This window comes from Narcine bancroftii, chromosome 4 (assembly GCF_036971445.1).
Source record: "Narcine bancroftii isolate sNarBan1 chromosome 4, sNarBan1.hap1, whole genome shotgun sequence".
In the NCBI taxonomy this organism is placed as follows: Eukaryota; Metazoa; Chordata; class Chondrichthyes; order Torpediniformes; family Narcinidae; genus Narcine; species Narcine bancroftii.
Window position 1 is genome coordinate 201,091,177 of NC_091472.1, and position 17,919 is coordinate 201,109,095.

General features: G+C 48.9%; 2 protein-coding genes across 3 annotated transcripts in view; one reads left to right on the forward strand and one right to left on the reverse strand.

The window, feature by feature from the left end:
* Window positions 1-576: 576 nt before the first annotated feature.
* Window positions 577-10,926, reverse strand: mycbp (MYC binding protein). Its single transcript, XM_069933647.1, has 5 exons — window positions 10,828-10,926; window positions 7,840-7,912; window positions 6,984-7,032; window positions 4,221-4,350; window positions 577-1,412 (listed from the first exon to the last, which is right to left on the reverse strand). Exons 1-5 carry the CDS (start codon window positions 10,840-10,842, stop codon window positions 1,368-1,370), a joined length of 312 nt encoding a protein of 103 aa, XP_069789748.1. The 5' UTR covers window positions 10,843-10,926; the 3' UTR covers window positions 577-1,367.
* LOC138761455 (uncharacterized protein C22orf15-like) overlaps window positions 10,916-17,919 on the forward strand; it is a 30,570-nt gene continuing 23,566 nt past the window's right edge. For both annotated transcript variants that reach the window (XM_069933643.1, XM_069933644.1), the window contains exon 1: window positions 10,916-14,926. The gene's annotated coding sequence lies outside the window, so the exon portion shown is untranslated. The remainder of the gene's footprint in view (window positions 14,927-17,919) is intronic.

The window sequence follows — 17,919 nt, forward strand, 5'->3', positions numbered from 1 at the left end:
GTAAATAACAGTGTGTGTGGAATGTACACCAATTGTAGAAGCTCCTGGGAAAGCAGGTGAATACAAAGTGATCAGCATTTTCTAAATAAGTATGGCAAACACAGATTAGACCATACTGGTTTGAAATTTGTTGAGGATAATTAGCATTTCCTCCAATTATCATTCTTTTGTAGCATTTAGGCCCCAGGCCCATCCAAAAAAATGGTCTGAAGGTGCTCATATCACCTTTCCAAGGGTTTTTTTAAAAAATGGGTTATAACTGCTTGCTCATTACTCAGCTCCCAAAGAATAAATGATGGTACTAGAGTCAAAAAAGGAGAGAGAAAATGTGAGAGTTAAGACAGAAATATACATCTTAACAGAAATATATAGGATTGAATAATAATGATCTGAATGTTTAGCCAACACCATCTTAATCCAGCCATTAAAGCAGCAAGATGAAAGCAGTGGTTGAATAGTGAGAATGGGCTTGTTCTGTGCTGTAACTTCCAATGACCAGTGCAAATATTACGGCCTCCTTCTTTGAACCAGAACTAATTTTTGTTGATTGTTGTACATTTAAGAATAAACAGAACATTGTGCAAACAAAGTTTATTGTGTAAATATCATAAAAGGGGAAATTGGACTCGAGAAACAGTGGAAGAATTTGTGAAATCGGCCACAAAATTGTTATCTTTTAGATGATTGAGTGATTACCCTTACCTCAGAGCAGAGGCATCTATTAACTGTTCAACAGTCATCACCTTCACACAGGGTGCAGAAATAACGAGGAATCCTCTAACATGGTCACCCGTATTCAGATCTGACTGTCATCAGGCCCTGGACTATAGTGATACCCGATCACTTTGGAAATTTATTTGACAAACACTATTTGAAACCATCAGCATCTCGCTTTTGTTCCCCAATCTATCAAGAAGCATAAATAACACAGGTTAACCAACTCATTACAGCTTTCCCCCCAATAGCAAAAATATTGTTCCACAAATTTGCTTGCACAAGGAGAAAATCATGTCAAATGCCTCTCTGCTGACAAAATCCAATCAAAAAGTTTAAAACCATTCCATCAATGGTCATTAAAGTGTTTGCAATTCATCTTACATTAAATGGAGACTTTTGAATCAAAATTCTTGGGCAGGTTTTAATAGAGATTAATTTGTGTTAAATATAATTTATTTGTCCTATTACAGGATTGAGTCCAAATTTCTGCTCAGGGAAGCCAACAAGTGAAAGTGATGATACACTTGATGTGTGGAACCTGAAAGACTGGGGGCCATCCACCTTTTCTTCCACAGTATTCATCAATTCTCCTAGCTCAATTCTTCAGAATCCTTTCATCCATTTTTCTGGTGAGTGCAGATAGATTTGATTTAATCAGGTTGCCCTTCCTCTTTGGGGGGTTCAAACTGTGCAAGCTGAGGATTACAAATTGAAACACATTATTGCACGACTGCCCATCCCCCAGAACCATGTCATTAAAACACCCAGAAACTCTCCAATACTTCCAGTAAAACAGATTGTATAGTAAAAGTAACTACAAATTTCAAAGAAGAATCGACTTCAGTGAACCTGGGTGGCATGGTTGGTGTAGTGGTTAGCGCAACGCCTTTACAGCCAATTGGGGTTTGAATCCTGTGCTGTCTGTAAGAAGTTATGTTCTCCCCGTGTTTGCATGGGTTTTCCCCGGGACTCTGGTTTCCTCCCACTGTTCGAAATGCATTGGGGGTATAGGTTAACTGGGTGTAAATTGCGCAGCATGAACTCATGGACCAAAATGGCCTGTTTTTTAAAAAAGCCTTTCAAATGGTATCCACCCAGCATCATTTGATGGAGGAATAAAAAGGGAAGAGATGCGTCATAACAAATCACTACATACAAACTTGTCAATTTAGTTCATACTGTTGATTTGCTTCTTCTGTGACATATAGGCGATGAAAGTTTGGAATTGTGTCACCTGGTCAGTAATACAATTAGTCTGGCCCATACCAAAGTAAAAGATGTGTGGAAAGAGCGAGGTTAAGTCTTGACTGCAATAATCAGGAGCCGTTCCCTCTGCCTTGCCATTTCCCAATGTTTGAAGGGTTACACAGTTGGAGAAAGTCACTGAGGTTCGAAGGGCACAATTATGAAGACATTTGGAACTCAAATTCAAATTGTATTTGTGTTATCAGAATGGGATAGCTCAAGCCAGCTGGAAAAGAACAAGCTGCCGGTCAAACCTCAGTTCCAGCTGTCAAACTACCTCTCAAGGACATTCAGGGATGGCATGAATGCTGACCTTACCAGCAATAGTATATACCAAGAAAATTAAAATCATAATTGTTTTATGGTTACAGCTTGCAGACATTGTGCAATTCATTCATTTTCACAACAGACTATTACCAAGAATATTTTTGGAAATAGCTAAATTATCTCCAGACTACTACCAAATTACATGAGTTGCACCAAGAGATTGCAAGAATAAATAGGTGGTGAGAGAACTGCCATGGGAAGAGGTCCTTCTCATGTGACACAGGTACCCGTACTGGGACGAGCAAGCAGACTCCAGCCCCCTTCACTCTGCTACCATCAGGAAAAAGGTACAGGAGGCTGAAGACGAGCACTCAGTGGTACAAGGACACCTTTTACCCCGCTGCCTTAAAATTCCTAGATGAACAATGAGCAACAGACACTGCCTTACTTAGACTTTTTCTTGCACTATTTTTATTTATTTTGTAAGGTGATTTATATAAATTTTGCACTGTGATGCGGTCGGAAAACGACGAATCAGAATTTATTATCATGAACAATTTGTCATCGGCAAATTTGTAGATAGGATTGGAATTGTGCCTGGCCACACAGTCATGGGTGTAGTGAGTAGAGCAGTGGGTTAAACATGCATCCTTGGGATGATGATCAGTGAGAAGGAGACGCTGTTTCCAATTCTTACTGACTGGGTTTTTTTTAAAGGAGGAAGGATCCAGTAGCAGAGGGGGATGCAGAGGCCAGGGTTTGGAGCTTGCTGAGGGAATAATAATGTTGAAGGCTGAGCTGCAGTCGATGGAAGAGTAGCTGGAGGTATGTGTTTCTATTGTCTCGGGGATCCAGAACTTAGTGGAGAGCCAGCAATACTGCATCTGTCCTAGAGCAATTGTGTCGATAGGTGAATTGCAGTGGGTCCAGTCCTTTGCTTCGGTACGTGTTAATTCTGGCCACAACCAGCCTCTCGAAGCATTTCATCACAGAAGTTAGTGCTACTGGGTCGTAGTCGTTGAGGCAGCCTACCCTACTCTTCTTGGGTACCGGGATGATTGGTACCCTTTTGAAGCAGGTGTAAACCTCCGACTGCAGTAATGAGAGATTGAAAATGTTCATGAACACTCCGGCAAGTTGGTTGGCACAGATTTTATTGCTCATGTCACTAAATTCTGATCCTGACATCACATCCCTGCTCTTATATTCTATTCCTGCTTCTTAGTGTTGATTAGCTTCCCACACCTGATTTAGTGTCGTCTTAATCTATTAGGTTGCAGTCACAGATCTACATGAAAACAACAGTGACAAGAGACAGGCAACACATTGATTAATGATGATATTACATCTCCAAATGGAATGGACTCGCTCGATGAATCTATTTGGTTTCAGCTGCATGAAAGAGTAGAACCTGGAACATTATTGGGAGATTTGTATCGTCTGTGACAGCAAGGAAACAAAAGAAAAAATCTGTTGGAAAAGTTGTTTACAGAAGTGGAACTATGATGTACAGACCAAGTCTCTATTGCAGACTCAGTCACCTGATAATTGAGTCATAACAAATCTAAAGATAAAGGTTCCATTATTGTCATGTAATATTACATTTAGAATGTAACATACATTACATTCTTTGACTTTTGCCTACAGTAAGGCAGAGAGAGAGCCACCACTTTGTCCAGCCCCCCTCACAGAAACCCACAGTACCTGTTTCCCTAGACAATCTCCCCTCCAAGTACGGACCAGGCCTGAGCCTGCTTAGCTTTTGAGATCAAGCTGCCTTGGAAAAACCAGGCATGAGAATATTAGATTTTAAATAACCCAATAAAGACGCAAGGAAACAACTCCAAGGATAGGAAGGAAATAATACATTTTCAAGATAACTTTAAAGATCATGATGTTTCCAGTACCACAAGGAAGGAAAGCCGACATGTTCCACAACCATATCACATCAAATAATACCCAAGGGTTTCATATATAACGACTGATATTACCTTAGCCTTTAATGCCTTGTTCTCCTCCAGTAGGGCCTCGTATTTCTGTCTCAGTTCTGTCACTTCTAGTCGAAGTATTTCCACATCTGCAGCTTCAGGGCCTGCAGTTCCTAGATGCTGTTTCAAGAAACTAACAAGTTAAGGAAATGAACAATACATCTCTTCATCCAATGAAATTGTCACACTTTGGCATCTGTAATTACCAACTGCAGGAGCCACAATAACTGGTCCACATAGTAAATGCCAGGAACAGAAAAAGTTTACTCAAAACACTCCCAATGCCCTTCCGGGTTCCCAAAACCCATCCCTTGAGCTATGGCTACCCATCACCATTCCCAGAGTCTTGATGGGCAGATTTTCCGGAAGTCCCGCCATCCACCTGCAGCCTGTGTTCCTGCAGGTGTGTGCTTCTACACAGTGACATTGACTCCCCAGTGCCATCACCACCTTGCACCCGTCCCTGCCAATTTTGCCCGCTAACTTGTGTGGAGTGATCCACTACAACACCATCCCAACTACATTATTTACAGAAGTGGAACTATGATGTACGGACCAAGTCTCTATTGCAGACTCAGTCACCTGATAATTGAGCTCATCATTGTTGAAGGAATATGAAAATAAAATTATTTTTGTATCCAAAATATGGAGCCTTGTATATCACTAATAATCATGAATTAAATACAAAGAGAAAAACTTTTGTTTAATACAAAGTCAAAAAAACAACAAAGCAAATGACAAAATAAACAATAATTACATCAAGGAAATAAATGCTTTTTCTTCAGTCTGGAGATTGAGGAAAGAGCTGTTTTGAGAACAAAGAGCTTTGGGGAAACATTGCTCCTTTTAAAAGGAGATGGGTAGCTATCCTCTTGCTGCAGAAAGCAGTTGGGGTAAAACAGATTCTCTCTGAAGTCTGTGGAAACAGCTCCCTTCTGTTGACAGAATCTGAACTAAAACAAACTTGAAAACAAACTCTTTCTTCAGTCAGAAGATCAAAGAAGTACATCCCTTTTCTGATGACGGAAGGTTGTCTTTTTCCCCAAACATTGGAACTTACTGCCAACACAGACTGCAGTTGAGGTAAGAATCACCCAGGACCTCCTGCTAAACAGTTTACAATTGAAAATAAGAAATTATTGCAAACCTTCAAGAACATTAGAGTCAATTAATTGGATCATTAGCCCCCTTCAGGCAAGGAAATCTGCTGGATAGGTGCTCCTCAACTTACAATGGGGTTGCATTCCGGCAAACCCCATCGTGATTCAAAAGAATATCACACCTACCAATTTTTATGATTACATTTTGAATACTTTTATTCCACACTGAAAAAAACCATCACTACAGAGTCTGTGAGCATGGTTGACTCAGCATCTCGAGAGAGTGTGCTGTACGATACTCTCACGCGATGCTGCCATCACCCAGCATCGCAAGAGAGTAGGGTACTGCATATCGCAAGTGGGGGAACAGATTGGAATTCGAAATTGAAAGTACAGATTCGAACCATTGTAACTTATAAAAATCATGTTGGACCATCGTAAGTTGGAGAGCACCTGTTTTTACTTATGTCTTTTTAGGTTAGAGATACAGTGTAGTTGCAGGCTCTTTCAGCCCAAGCTGCCCAAATATATCTGTGTGATCAATTAACCTAATCCTGTACATCTTTGAAATGTGGGAGCACCCAGAGGGAATGCACACAGACATGGGGAGAATGACAATGCCAAATTAGAACCTGGGACACTGGTGCTGTAATTGCATTGCACTAACCACTGCACTAACCAAGCTGCCCTAGTGGTCAATGCTTACATAATTCCCACACGAGTCATTGCCATTCTCTGCTGACCATCAACGTTCCACCGTTGAGATAGTCAAGAGCACCAAATTCCTTAATGTGCACCTGGTGGAGAATCTCGCCTGGTCCCCCAACACCAGATCCACTGCCAAGAAGGCCCAACAACACCACTATTTCCTGGGGAGGTTGAGGAAAGTCCAGCTTCCACCCTCCACCCTCACTACATTCTACAGGGGATACATTGAGAACATCCTATGGAACTGTATCACTGCCTGGTTCGGGAATGCAAGTCCCTGCAGCAGATAGTAAAGACTGCTGAGGGGATTATTGGGGTCTCTCTCCCTGCCATGGTGGACATTTATAATGGCTGTTGTTTGCGGAGAGCCATAAACATCATGAAGGACTCCACACACCCCTTCCACAATCTCTTCTCCCTCCTGCCATCCGAGACGAGGTACCAAAGCTTTCTGGCCCTCACAACCAGATTATGAGGCAGTTTCTCCCCCAAGACATGAGGCTTCTGAACTCCAGCGACATAGGGATATTTAATGTGTGATATTTATATGTTATTAATAAAAAATGTTTCTGATGTAATTTATCAAGGTAAATAACCAGCTCCATGGACCAGAGAAACATTATCTCATTTTTCACTGTTCACTGCAATGGTTATGGTGCAAACGACAAATAAATGCGACTTGACCCATTGAATAAAAAAAAACTGTCAATGGTTCAACAAATCTTACCTTTAGATTTATTGTCAGAGTACATCATGAGATTCTTTTTCCTGAAGTTACAAGAATTATGACTAATTGGTGAGGATAATTGGTAAGGACTACTGTAAGGATAAACGGGAATGGACAATTAACATGTCCTGCAATGTCAGCTACATCTCGAGGATGAATTTAAGCTCTTTACAGATGCTGGTAGTTAATTCCATCCAGAAGTGAACAATCTTTCTCAACAGTAAAGGATACTCCATTGCATTATTGGGCTTCTCCGGTTCCTCATACAGAGCAACCAGGACTGGAAGATAAAGAAAATTCCATTTTGTAAATTTCACGCAGAAGCAAACACTAAAATAATTTCATCCAGTTTTTTTTTAGTTAGCCATATTCTGTGTACAGAATGATTGGGTAATTCAGGAATGGAAAAGCAATGAGGATGAGCAGAGACTTCCTTGGCACACTGCATGGACTTGTGAAAGGCTCATTTGACCTGGTCTAGAAATGGTCTGACAACAAAGTGTCCCTGCCCTGCCCTGTCCCTGCCTTCAAAACTTAGTGATCTATTGAATAGGACTGCAGTGCAGCGTTCTCCACATCAGATTCTCAATGAGAAGGGGAGACCTTCCTTGCAGATTACTCTCCAGAATACCACTTCATGGCCAGACATTGAAAAGCCCCTCGGAGGTTCTAACACTCAAAGATGAGCCGGCTCTTCAAAATTTCTGCAGCCACATTTTTCTCCTCCTTTCTCTGAGACAACTCCATTTTGCTTTGTTTTACTTTTCACACAGATGTAAAATATTATTTCTGTTAAATTTATTCCCAAATGCCTCTGTGTTTTAATTATTTATTGACACTTCCAATTCTTGAGATTACTCTTCCTTTTGACAGTACAATTTTTCTGGAATCCTTGAACTTACTTAGTTGAGCATTATTGCATATTTTCTTGTGTAGATTTTATTTCACAAATGAATGGACGCTTGTTGATAATTATGAAAGCCTTAAAATGTTTGCCAGTAATTTCCCAGTCAACATTGTCATTTACATTGGTATAAGAGGGAGTTCAATCTAAAACTATAATACTGAATGTAATAAGATAATTTACCTTTTGTAAGCGCATCCATCACTCCACCTTTTTCCAAGTATCTTCGAAATTGTTCCCTTCGGGAATCCCCAGCCTAGTGATGATGCAGACAGGACAAATATGTTACTGATCTATCTCTGCTACCCCTTCCACCAGCAACTAGCACCAATTTACTGCACCCAATCACAATTACCCATCTCCTCTCTACATCCCTCTCAATATCCTGCACCCTACCTGCTACTTATTCCTCTCCTCCAATCACTCCACTATCTGATATGCCAAATTTCTCTTCTCTTGTTCACACCCACCATCTGGTTCCAGCCATTTGACTGCTCTCCGACAGCCCTGCAGAGCCCACACTCTCGACACTCTCCTCCTATGATCACATACACACCTGACACTTTTCCCTCTTTCACTTTCTAGTTTCTCGCTGGCCTTCTCTCCTCCACCCCTTATCTTCTCTCTCACTCCTACCTCACTTCCCTGTATCCTTTAGCTTCCAGTTCCCCATTTCCATTGCCTCCCTTCACCACTTCTTGTCTCATCCTACCTCCTCTATCCTTCTCTGCACCTTCACTCATTCCTCTTCCTCTGGTCCTCTATCCATTCTCCCTAGATCACCCCCTCCCTTCTCCCCACTTCCTCCCTCCCCTCTCTCCCTTCCATCCTCTGTCCTCTCCCCATCCCTCCACTCTCCCCTCCCTTCTCTAAATCTCCCTCCACTCCTCCCAACTCCACTACTCTCTTTTCTCCCCTGGTTCCCTCCCTCCCCACTCCACTCCCCTCCTTCCACTCTCCCTTCCCTCCTCTCTTCCCCACTCCCCTACCTCCCTCCCCACTCCACCCCCCTCCACTCTCCCCTCCCTCCTCCCCACTCCCCTACCTCCCACCCCTCCTCTTCTGCTCTCCAACTCCCCAATCCCCTCTCTCCCTCCTTCTCCTCTCCCCCACTCCACTCTCTCCCCCTTCCTCCACTCTGCACTATCCCCTCCCTCTGCTCTACCGCCTCCCTCTGCTCTACTCCCTCCTTCTGCACTACCCCCTCCCTCTGCTCTACCCCCTCTCTCCCCTCCCTCTGCTCTTCACCCTCACCCCTCTCCTTACCCGTCTTCTTCCTGCCTCACTACCCTCTCCCTCCACTCTCCCCTCTCGTCCCTTCCCTCCATTCTCCCCTCTCGTCCCTTCCCTTCACTCTCCACTCTCATCCCTTCCCTCCACTCTCCCCTCCACTCTCCCCATCGCCCTCTCACATCCACCCTCTGTTCTCCCTCTCCCACCCTCCGCTCACCCCCTCATCCCCCTCCTACCACTTTCCCTCCCTCTACTCTACTCTCTCCCCCTCCCCCACCCCACCCTCTCCCCCTCCCCTTTGCTCTACTCTCTCCCCGCTCTCCCGACTCTCTCCCCGCTCTTCCCTCGACTCTCTCCCCGCTCTCCCCTCGACTCTCTCCCCGCTCTCCCCTCGACTCTCTCCCCGCTCTCCCCTCGACTCTCTCCCCGCTCTCCCCTCGACTCTCTCCCCCCTCTCCCCTCGACTCTCTCCCCCCTCTCCCCTCGACTCTCTCCCCCCTCTCCCCTCGACTCTCTCCCCCCTCTCCCCTCGACTCTCTCCCCCCTCTCCCCTCGACTCTCTCCCCCCTCTCCCCTCGACTCTCTCCCCCCTCTCCCCTCGACTCTCTCCCCCCTCTCCCCTCGACTCTCTCCCCCCTCTCCCCTCGACTCTCTCCCCCCTCTCCCCTCGACTCTCTCCCCCTCTCCCCTCGACTCTCTCCCCCCTCTCCCCTCGACTCTCTCCCCCCTCTCCCCTCGACTCTCTCCCCCCTCTCCCCTCGACTCTCTCCCCGCTCTCCCCTCGACTCTCTCCCCGCTCTCAACTCGACCCTCTCCCCGCTCTCCCCTCTCTCCCCGCTCTCAACTCGACCCTCTCCCCGCTCTCCCCTCGACCCTCTCCCCGCTCTCCCCTTGACCCTCTCCCCGCTCTCCCCTCGACCCTCTCCCGCTCTCCCCTCGACCCTCTCCCCGCTCTCCCCTCGACCCTCTCCCCGCTCTCCCCTCGACCCTCTCCCCGCTCTCCCCTCGACCCTCTCCCCTCGACCCTCTCCCGCTCTCCCCTCGACCCTCTCCCCGCGACTCTCTCCCCGCTCTCCCCTCGACTCTCTCCCCGCTCTCCCCTCGACTCTCTCCCCGCTCTCCCCTCGACTCTCTCCCCGCTCTCCCCTCGACTCTCTCCCCGCTCTCCCCGCTCTCCCCTCGACCCTCTCCCCGCTCTCCCCTCGACCCTCTCCCCGCTCTCCCCTCGACCCTCTCCCCGCTCTCCCCTCGACCCTCTCCCGCTCTCCCCTCGACCCTCTCCCCGCGACTCTCTCCCCGCTCTCCCCTCGACTCTCTCCCCGCTCTCCCCTCGACTCTCTCCCCACTCTCCCCTCGACTCTCTCCCCGCTCTCCCCTCGACTCTCTCCCCGCTCTCCCCTCGACTCTCTCCCCACTCTCCCCTCGACTCTCCCCTCCTCTACTCTTCCCCCTCCCTGTTCTTCCCTCTTTCCTCTGCTTAACCTCTCCACCCCTCCCCCCTGCTCTACACCCACTCTCTCCCCCTTTCTGCTATGCCCCCTCTCCCACTATCTGCTTTACCCTCCTCTCTCCGCTGGACCCCTGCTCACTCCCCCTCCCTCTGCTCTACACCCTCTCCCTCCCCCCTACTCTACACCCACTCCCTCCCCTCTCTGCTCTGCCCTCTCTCCCCTACCTCCGCTCTATCTCCGTTCCCTCCCTCTGATCTACCCCCTCGTCCCCTCCATCTGCTCTCCTCCTTGCTTTCCCCCTCGTTCTGCTCTTCCGCCTCTCCCTTCCCTCCGTTCTCCCCTCCCCCACTATTCCACAACATAACACCCGTACCAACCAGTCTACCCGTCCACCCCCACCCCCGTCCCCGACCCTGCTCAGTGTGGTTTCGTACACTGACACTCCCTGACCCTCCCGATGCCCGCAGACCCAGCACTTTCTCCTTACCCGGTACTGCGCCATCTTCCTCCCCTGTCGCCTGCGTAACCGCGGTCCCTGACGCAGCGCGACTCTGCGTCGACGTTTCCATGGCGACGGTGAAGCGACGCAGGCCGCCCTGCGAGGGAGTGCGTTCACCAGTGGCCAGGACCAACCCCGTGACCCAGCACTGACCCTGGTCTCCCCACTGACCCGTCCTGGTCTCCACACCGTCCCCGTGACCCGACCTGGTCTCCACACCGTCCCCGTGGCCCGACCTGGTCTCCACTCTGTCCCGTGACCTGATCTGGTTTCCACGCCTTCCCCACGACCTTACCTGGTCTTCACACCATTCTCGCTTACCCGACCTGGTTTCCACATCGTCCCCATGACCCAACTTGCTCTCGACACAGTTCCACTCACCTGATATTGGTCTCGACACTGTCCCCATTATCCGACATGTTCCCGACACCGTCCCACTGACCCAACCTGGTCTCCACACTATTACCGTGATCCGATCTGATCTCCACACCGACCCCGTGACCCGACCTGGTCTCGACACCTTTCCCGCTGACCCGACCTAGTCTCCACACCACCCATGCTGACCCTACCTGGTCCCAATACAGTCCTGTGACCCGGACCTGGTCTCCACTCCTTTTCACTGACCTGGTCTCGATACCATCCCCGAGACTCGTCCTGGTCTCCACAGCGTGGCACTGACCAGATCTAATCTCCACACGGTTCCCATTAACCCGACCTGGTGTCCACACCATCCCGTGACTCGATCTGGTCTCGATATTGTCCCCCTGACACGACCTGGTCTCGACACCGTCCCCGCTGACCCGACCTGTGCTCCACACCGTCCCCGTGACCTGACCTGGTCTCCACACCGTCCCCGTGACCCGACCTGGTCTCCACACCGTCCCCGTGACCCGACCTGGTCTCCACACCTTTCCTGCTGACCCGACCTGGTCTCCACACCGTCCCCGTGACCCGACCTGGTCTCCACACCGTACCCGCAGAGCCGACCTGGTCTCCACACCGTCCTCGGTGAGCCGACCTGGTCTCCACACCGTCCCCGCTGAGCCGAACTGGTCTCCAATCCGTCCCGTGACCCGACATGGTCTCTACACCTTCCCCGATGACCCATTCTGGTCTCCACACAGTCCCACTGTCATGACTTGATCTCGACACAGTCCCCGCCGACCCGACCTGCTCTCCACACCGTCCCCGTGACCTGACCTGGTCTCCACACCATTCCTGTGACCCGACCTGGTCTCCACACCGTCCCACTGTCCCGACCTAGTCTCCACACACTCCCCGTTGACCCGACCTATTCTCCACTCTGTCCCGTGACCTGACCTGGTTTCCACGCCTTCCCCACGACCTTACCTGGTCTTCACACCATTCTCGCTTACCCGACCTGGTCTCCACATCGTCCCCATGACCCAACTTGCTCTCGACACAGTTCCACTCACCTGATATTGGTCTCGACACTGTCCCCATTATCCGACATGTTCCCGACACCGTCCCACTGACCCAACCTGGTCTCCACACTATTCCCGTGATCCGATCTGATCTCCACACCGACCCCGTGACCCGACCTGGTCTCGACACCTTTCCCGCTGACCCGACCTAGTCTCCACACCACCCATGCTGACCCGACCTGGTCCCAATACCGTCCTGTGACCCGACCTGGTCTCCACTCCTTTTCACTGACCTGACCTGGTCTCGATACCATCCCCGAGACCCGTCCTGGTTTCCACAGCGTCCCACTGACCCGACCTAATGTCCACACCGTCCCCACTATCCCGACCTGGTGTCCACACCATCCCGTGACTGGAGCTGGTCTCGATACTGTCCCTCTGACACGACCTGGTCTCGACACCGTCCCCGCTGACCTGACCTGTGCTCCACACCGTCCCCATGACCTGACCTGGTCTCCACACTGTCCCCGTTGACCCAACCTGGTCTCCACACCGTCCCCACGACCCGACCTGGTCTCCACACCATCCGCGCTGACCCGACCTGGTCTCCACACCATACTGTGACCCGACCTGGTCTCCACACAATCCCCGCTGATCCGACCTGTTCTCCACACCGTCTCCATGACCCGACCTGGTCACTGCACTATCCCCTTGACCCGACCTGATCTCCACACCGTCACTGTGACCTGACCTGGTCTCCACACCTTTCCCGCTGACCCGATCTGTTCTCCACACCATCCCCTCTGACTTGACCTGATCTCAAAACCGTCCCCGCTGACTCAACCTGGTCTCGATACCACACCTAACCTTGATCCGACCTGGTCTCCACACCGTCCCCGCTGACCCGATATGGTCTACACACTGTCCCCGCTGACCCTACCTGATCTCCACACCATCCCCGTGAGCCGATTTGGTCTCCATACCGTCCCCGTGAGTCAACCTGGTCTCCATATCGTCCCCGTGAGTCGACCTGGTCTCCATACCGTCCCCGTGAGTCAACCTGGTCTCTACACCTTCCTCGCTGACCCGACCTGGTCTCCACATCGTCCCCATGACCGGATCTGAATTCCTCACCTCCCCCGCTGAACCGACCTGATCTCCACACCATCTCCGTGAGCCGACCTGGTCTCCATACCGTCCCCGTGAGTCGACCTGGTCTCCATATCGTCCCCGTGAGTTGACCTGGTCTCCATACCGTCCCCGTGAGTCGACCTGGTCTCCACACCTTCCTCGCTGACCCGACCTGGTCTCCACATCGACCCCATGACCGGATCTGGATTCCTCACCTCCCCCGCTGAACCGACCTGATCTCCACACCATCCCCGAGAGCCGACCTGGTCTCCACACCGTCCCCGTGACCCGACCAAGTCTCCACACCTCCCCCATGACCCGACCAAGTCTCCACACTGTCCCCATGACACAACCAGGTCTCCACACCGTCCCCATGATCCTACGTGTTCCCAACACAGTCCCACTGACTTAGTCTCAACACCGTCCCAGTGACCTGACATGGTCTCAACACCATCCCTGTGACCCAACCTGTTCTCAACACAGTTCCCATGACCTGACATGGTCTCAACACAGACCTTGTGACTCGATGTGGTCTCAACACTGTCCCAGTGACCTGACGTGGGTCTCAGTTTCCCCAACATGGTCTCAACACAGTCCCTGTGACCCGATGTGGTCTCAACACAGTCCCAATGACCTGACGTGGGTCAGCACAGACCCAGTGACCCAATTCAGTCCCAATATTCAGTCCCATTGACCCCAATCATTGAACAATCCCTGTTGCACCCCACTAGATACAGTTTTCCAATCCAAAAAACCTGTTTATTCCCAAATGTGTGTTTGCTAATACATAGTGCACACTAATATTTTACCCCAATCCATGGACGTGAATTTTCTTCTTTGTTATATTTGTTATTCATTATATATCAGTTACAACTTCATAAACCTTCCACATGTCATCAAACCACGCTTACATAAATCTGTTTGGCCCATTGAGGAGATTATCCACAGATTAATATCTGAAAGCTGGAACGTCTAGTAGCTCTCCTTCAATATAGAGCTAAAGGGATGGATTGAATCTTGTTACTTCTTGGAGAAGGGGTGTCTCAACTCAAAAATGCTGGGTTGCAGCAAACCTCTGTCACTCAGTAAGAAAGGCAACGGGATTGGGACAAGGCCTTGAAGTTGTTCTTCACACTAATAATATGGGTTTCTTTCTTTTTTAAATATTGAGTTTAACATGTAAACTTACATACAAAATTTTAAGCAAAGCACATAACAAATCACCTTGTAAGCACAAAAAAGGGGGAAAAATTATTAAAACTACATCGACAGTTCCTTGATCAACAAGTTATTGAATTTCGCCTACGATATCCATGATAAACCCATATTTGCCAAGCACTTTGACAACACTTCTCCTGCAGAGCATAATCCCCATACCTGAATAGGGAATCATATTACAGGTCCCCCACAACGAGTTCTGATTACGCCTTGGCACACAATAGCCCAGGTAACGTGCATGGGTTGAACTGCTGTATTCAGAGCACATAGCCTCTGGAGCCATTTGCAGACCTTAATCCAGGACAAGCCGCCATCCTTCTGCACTGGGATGTTTATCACCATCAGGCATGGGGGTAGGTAGTGGTATCCAACTAATCCACAGCCTGTGTTGCGTCACGCAGTAAGTTCTGAGTTTTACTGAGAAATGAAGTGACCCACGTGTACAGGGGTGGGAGGCCTTCACGGACAGAGGAGCTCTCTGAGATGCCTTCACTGATTTATAGCATGTATACAGGCTATTCGGCCCAACTTGTCCATGCCGACGAAGTTGATTCCTTTTGCCTTGTTCTACCCATATGCCTCTAAACCAGCCATTCTCAACTTTTTTGGGAGTATGCCCCCCCCCTAGGACTTTCCCAATGGTTAAGGGTCCCCTTCCCGGTGAAACACTCGTTTTGTTTTCTTGCCTCCCAACTACATAAAAATATTTTTGTTATGTGAGGTGTCGTGAAGAAAATCAGGCCTCCATTGAGAATGGCTGCTCTAAACTATGTACAGTAACCCCCTCCCCCTCCGGTATTAGCACCTATGGGGATTGATGGTTAAGTTAATTTTCTGCTTGATTGAGACCATGTGATTGGCATACTATCGGCGAGGCACTCCAATTTTAAACGCCTGTATTTTCAACCTATTTATTTTCCACGTTTCATTTGCTGTTTGCTTGAATTCCAGATAATGGGCCATCTTTCTAAATGCTTCTTGAATGTAACAATTATCCCCGCGTCTCTCACTTCCTCTGGTAGCTCGTTCCGTGTTCCCACCACCCCCCCTCCCCAATGTGAGGAAGATGCCCCTCATGTCCCTTTTAAATCCTTTCTCTCTCACCTCAAGTCTATGGCCGTTAGTTTTAGTTTCATACCCCCTGAGAAACCTTCCTCAACCTTTATCTCTGCCACTCATGATTTTTCCTCGATAAGTTCTCCACGTAGCCTCCTTCTCTCCAGGGAGAAACGGTCCAGCCTTTCCTGATAATTTACATCTTTTGATCTCACCAACGTCCTTGTGAATCTTTTTAAGTTCAAGTTTACTGTCACCTGACTGAACAACCTGATGAAACAGCGTCCTCCGGTCCTCGCCACAAGACACCCAGACACACAACCAGACGTAACACACATACAAGAGGAATAATACAGTAGTGGAGCACCACAGGGCTGTGCCCTTAGCCCCCTGCTCCACTCAATTTACACCTATGACTGTGTAGCTCAGTACGACAATAACCCCATCTACAAATCTGCTGCTGATATCACGCTCGTGGGTTGTCTCAAGGATGGGGGTGAGTCAGCAGGCAGGAGGGAGATTGACAACATGACTGAATGGGGCCCCAACAACAACCTCATACTCAATGTCACCAAAACTAGGAGCTGATTGTTGACTTCAGGAAAGGAAAAGCCAGTGATCATTGGGGGATCAGAGGTGGAGAGGGTGAGCACATTTAGGTTATTGGGAGTCACTATCTCGGAGGATCTTTCCTTGACCCAACACACCAATGGCATCATGAAGAAAGCATGTCAGCACCTCTACTTCCTCAGGAGTTTGAAGAAGTTTAGTATGACACCAGAAACCCTGGCAAATTTCTACAGAGGTGTGGTGGAAAGTGTGCTGACTGGCTTCATCACGGTCTGGTATGGGGACACCAATCCCCCTGAGTGTAAAACATGCAAAAAGTAGTGGATGCAGCCCAGGACGTCACAGGCAAAACCATCCCCACCATCGAGTAAATCTACAGAGCGTTGCACTACCAATTAGTGGTAATTCTGCTACTCCCGCAGGATAAAGCAATCTCGGGGTTGTAAGCAATGTCGAGTATGCACTCTGACAAGAAATCTGAAATCTAAATCTGACATTCATAGGACAAGCATACATATATAAAAATAAATAAATATTGTTTCATGTACATGAGACCTTCAGAGGGTTAGTGTGAGCAGTTCCTTTGGACGTTCAGCATTCTCCCTGCCCAGGGGAGGAAGCTGTTTCTCAGCCTGGTGGTGCTGGCTCTGATCCTTCTGTATGTTTTCCCTGACGGGAGCAGCTGAAAGTTACTGTATGTGGGGTGGAATAATTTTGTATGCCCTTTCCAGCTAAACAATATCTTTCCCATAGCTGGGTGTCAAAGCTGCACACAACAACTCCAGGAGAGAGTAGAGAGCACCAAGTTCCTTGGAGTCCACTAACTAGTGACCTATCATGGACACTCAACATCTCCTGCACTTCCTGAGAAGACTGAAGTGGGCAAGGCTACCGGCCAGTGTTATGTCAACCTTCTACAGGAGCTCTATTGAGAGGGTTCTGGTTCGTTGCATCGGGGTGCAGTTACTGCAGAGAAATGGAGTGGAGGTCAATCCATAGGAACATAAGAATGGCAGAGCAGATCACTGTAGCCTCCCTTCACCCCTCATCGACGTGATCTACCAGGGTCATTGTCTGAAGAGGGTGCTCAAAATCATTGAGGACCTCTTAACCCTGCACACAGCATCTTTCAACTGCTCCCGTTGGGGAAGAGATACAGGAGGATCAGAGCCAGCACTACCAGGCTGAGGAACAGCTTCTTCCCAAGGGCAGTGAGAATGCTGAACGACCAGAGGAACTGATCACACTAACTCTCCGAGGCTCATTTATTTATTTTATTATAATATTGAACACTTGTCCTGCTTTTGTATAGCTTGTATGTGTGTTATGTCTGCATGTTTTCTACCGAGGACCAGAGAACACTGTTTTGTTGGGTTGTACAAGCGGATGACAGTAAACTTGACTTAACACAATACTTCAAGTGTGGTCCCACCAATATCCTCTACAATTGTAATGTGATGCCCCTCCTCCTGTGGAGGCAAGTATACCAAATGTCTATTTCAAGTGTGTGGCACTGAGTGGAGCTGTGTAACTGCTTCCTGAGGTGGTTCACCGACACCTCAGCGGCCTGTCACTTCCACAGCCAAGAGGAGATAATATACCTTGTGTAGGTGGAGTGGAAGAGGTTGAAGCCCCCCTGTACCCACCTGAAGGGGCCTGCTCCTGAAATTCTGGTTGCGCTTCAGCCCCATGCTCCTGCCCCCCGGTGCAGGGTGGGGGA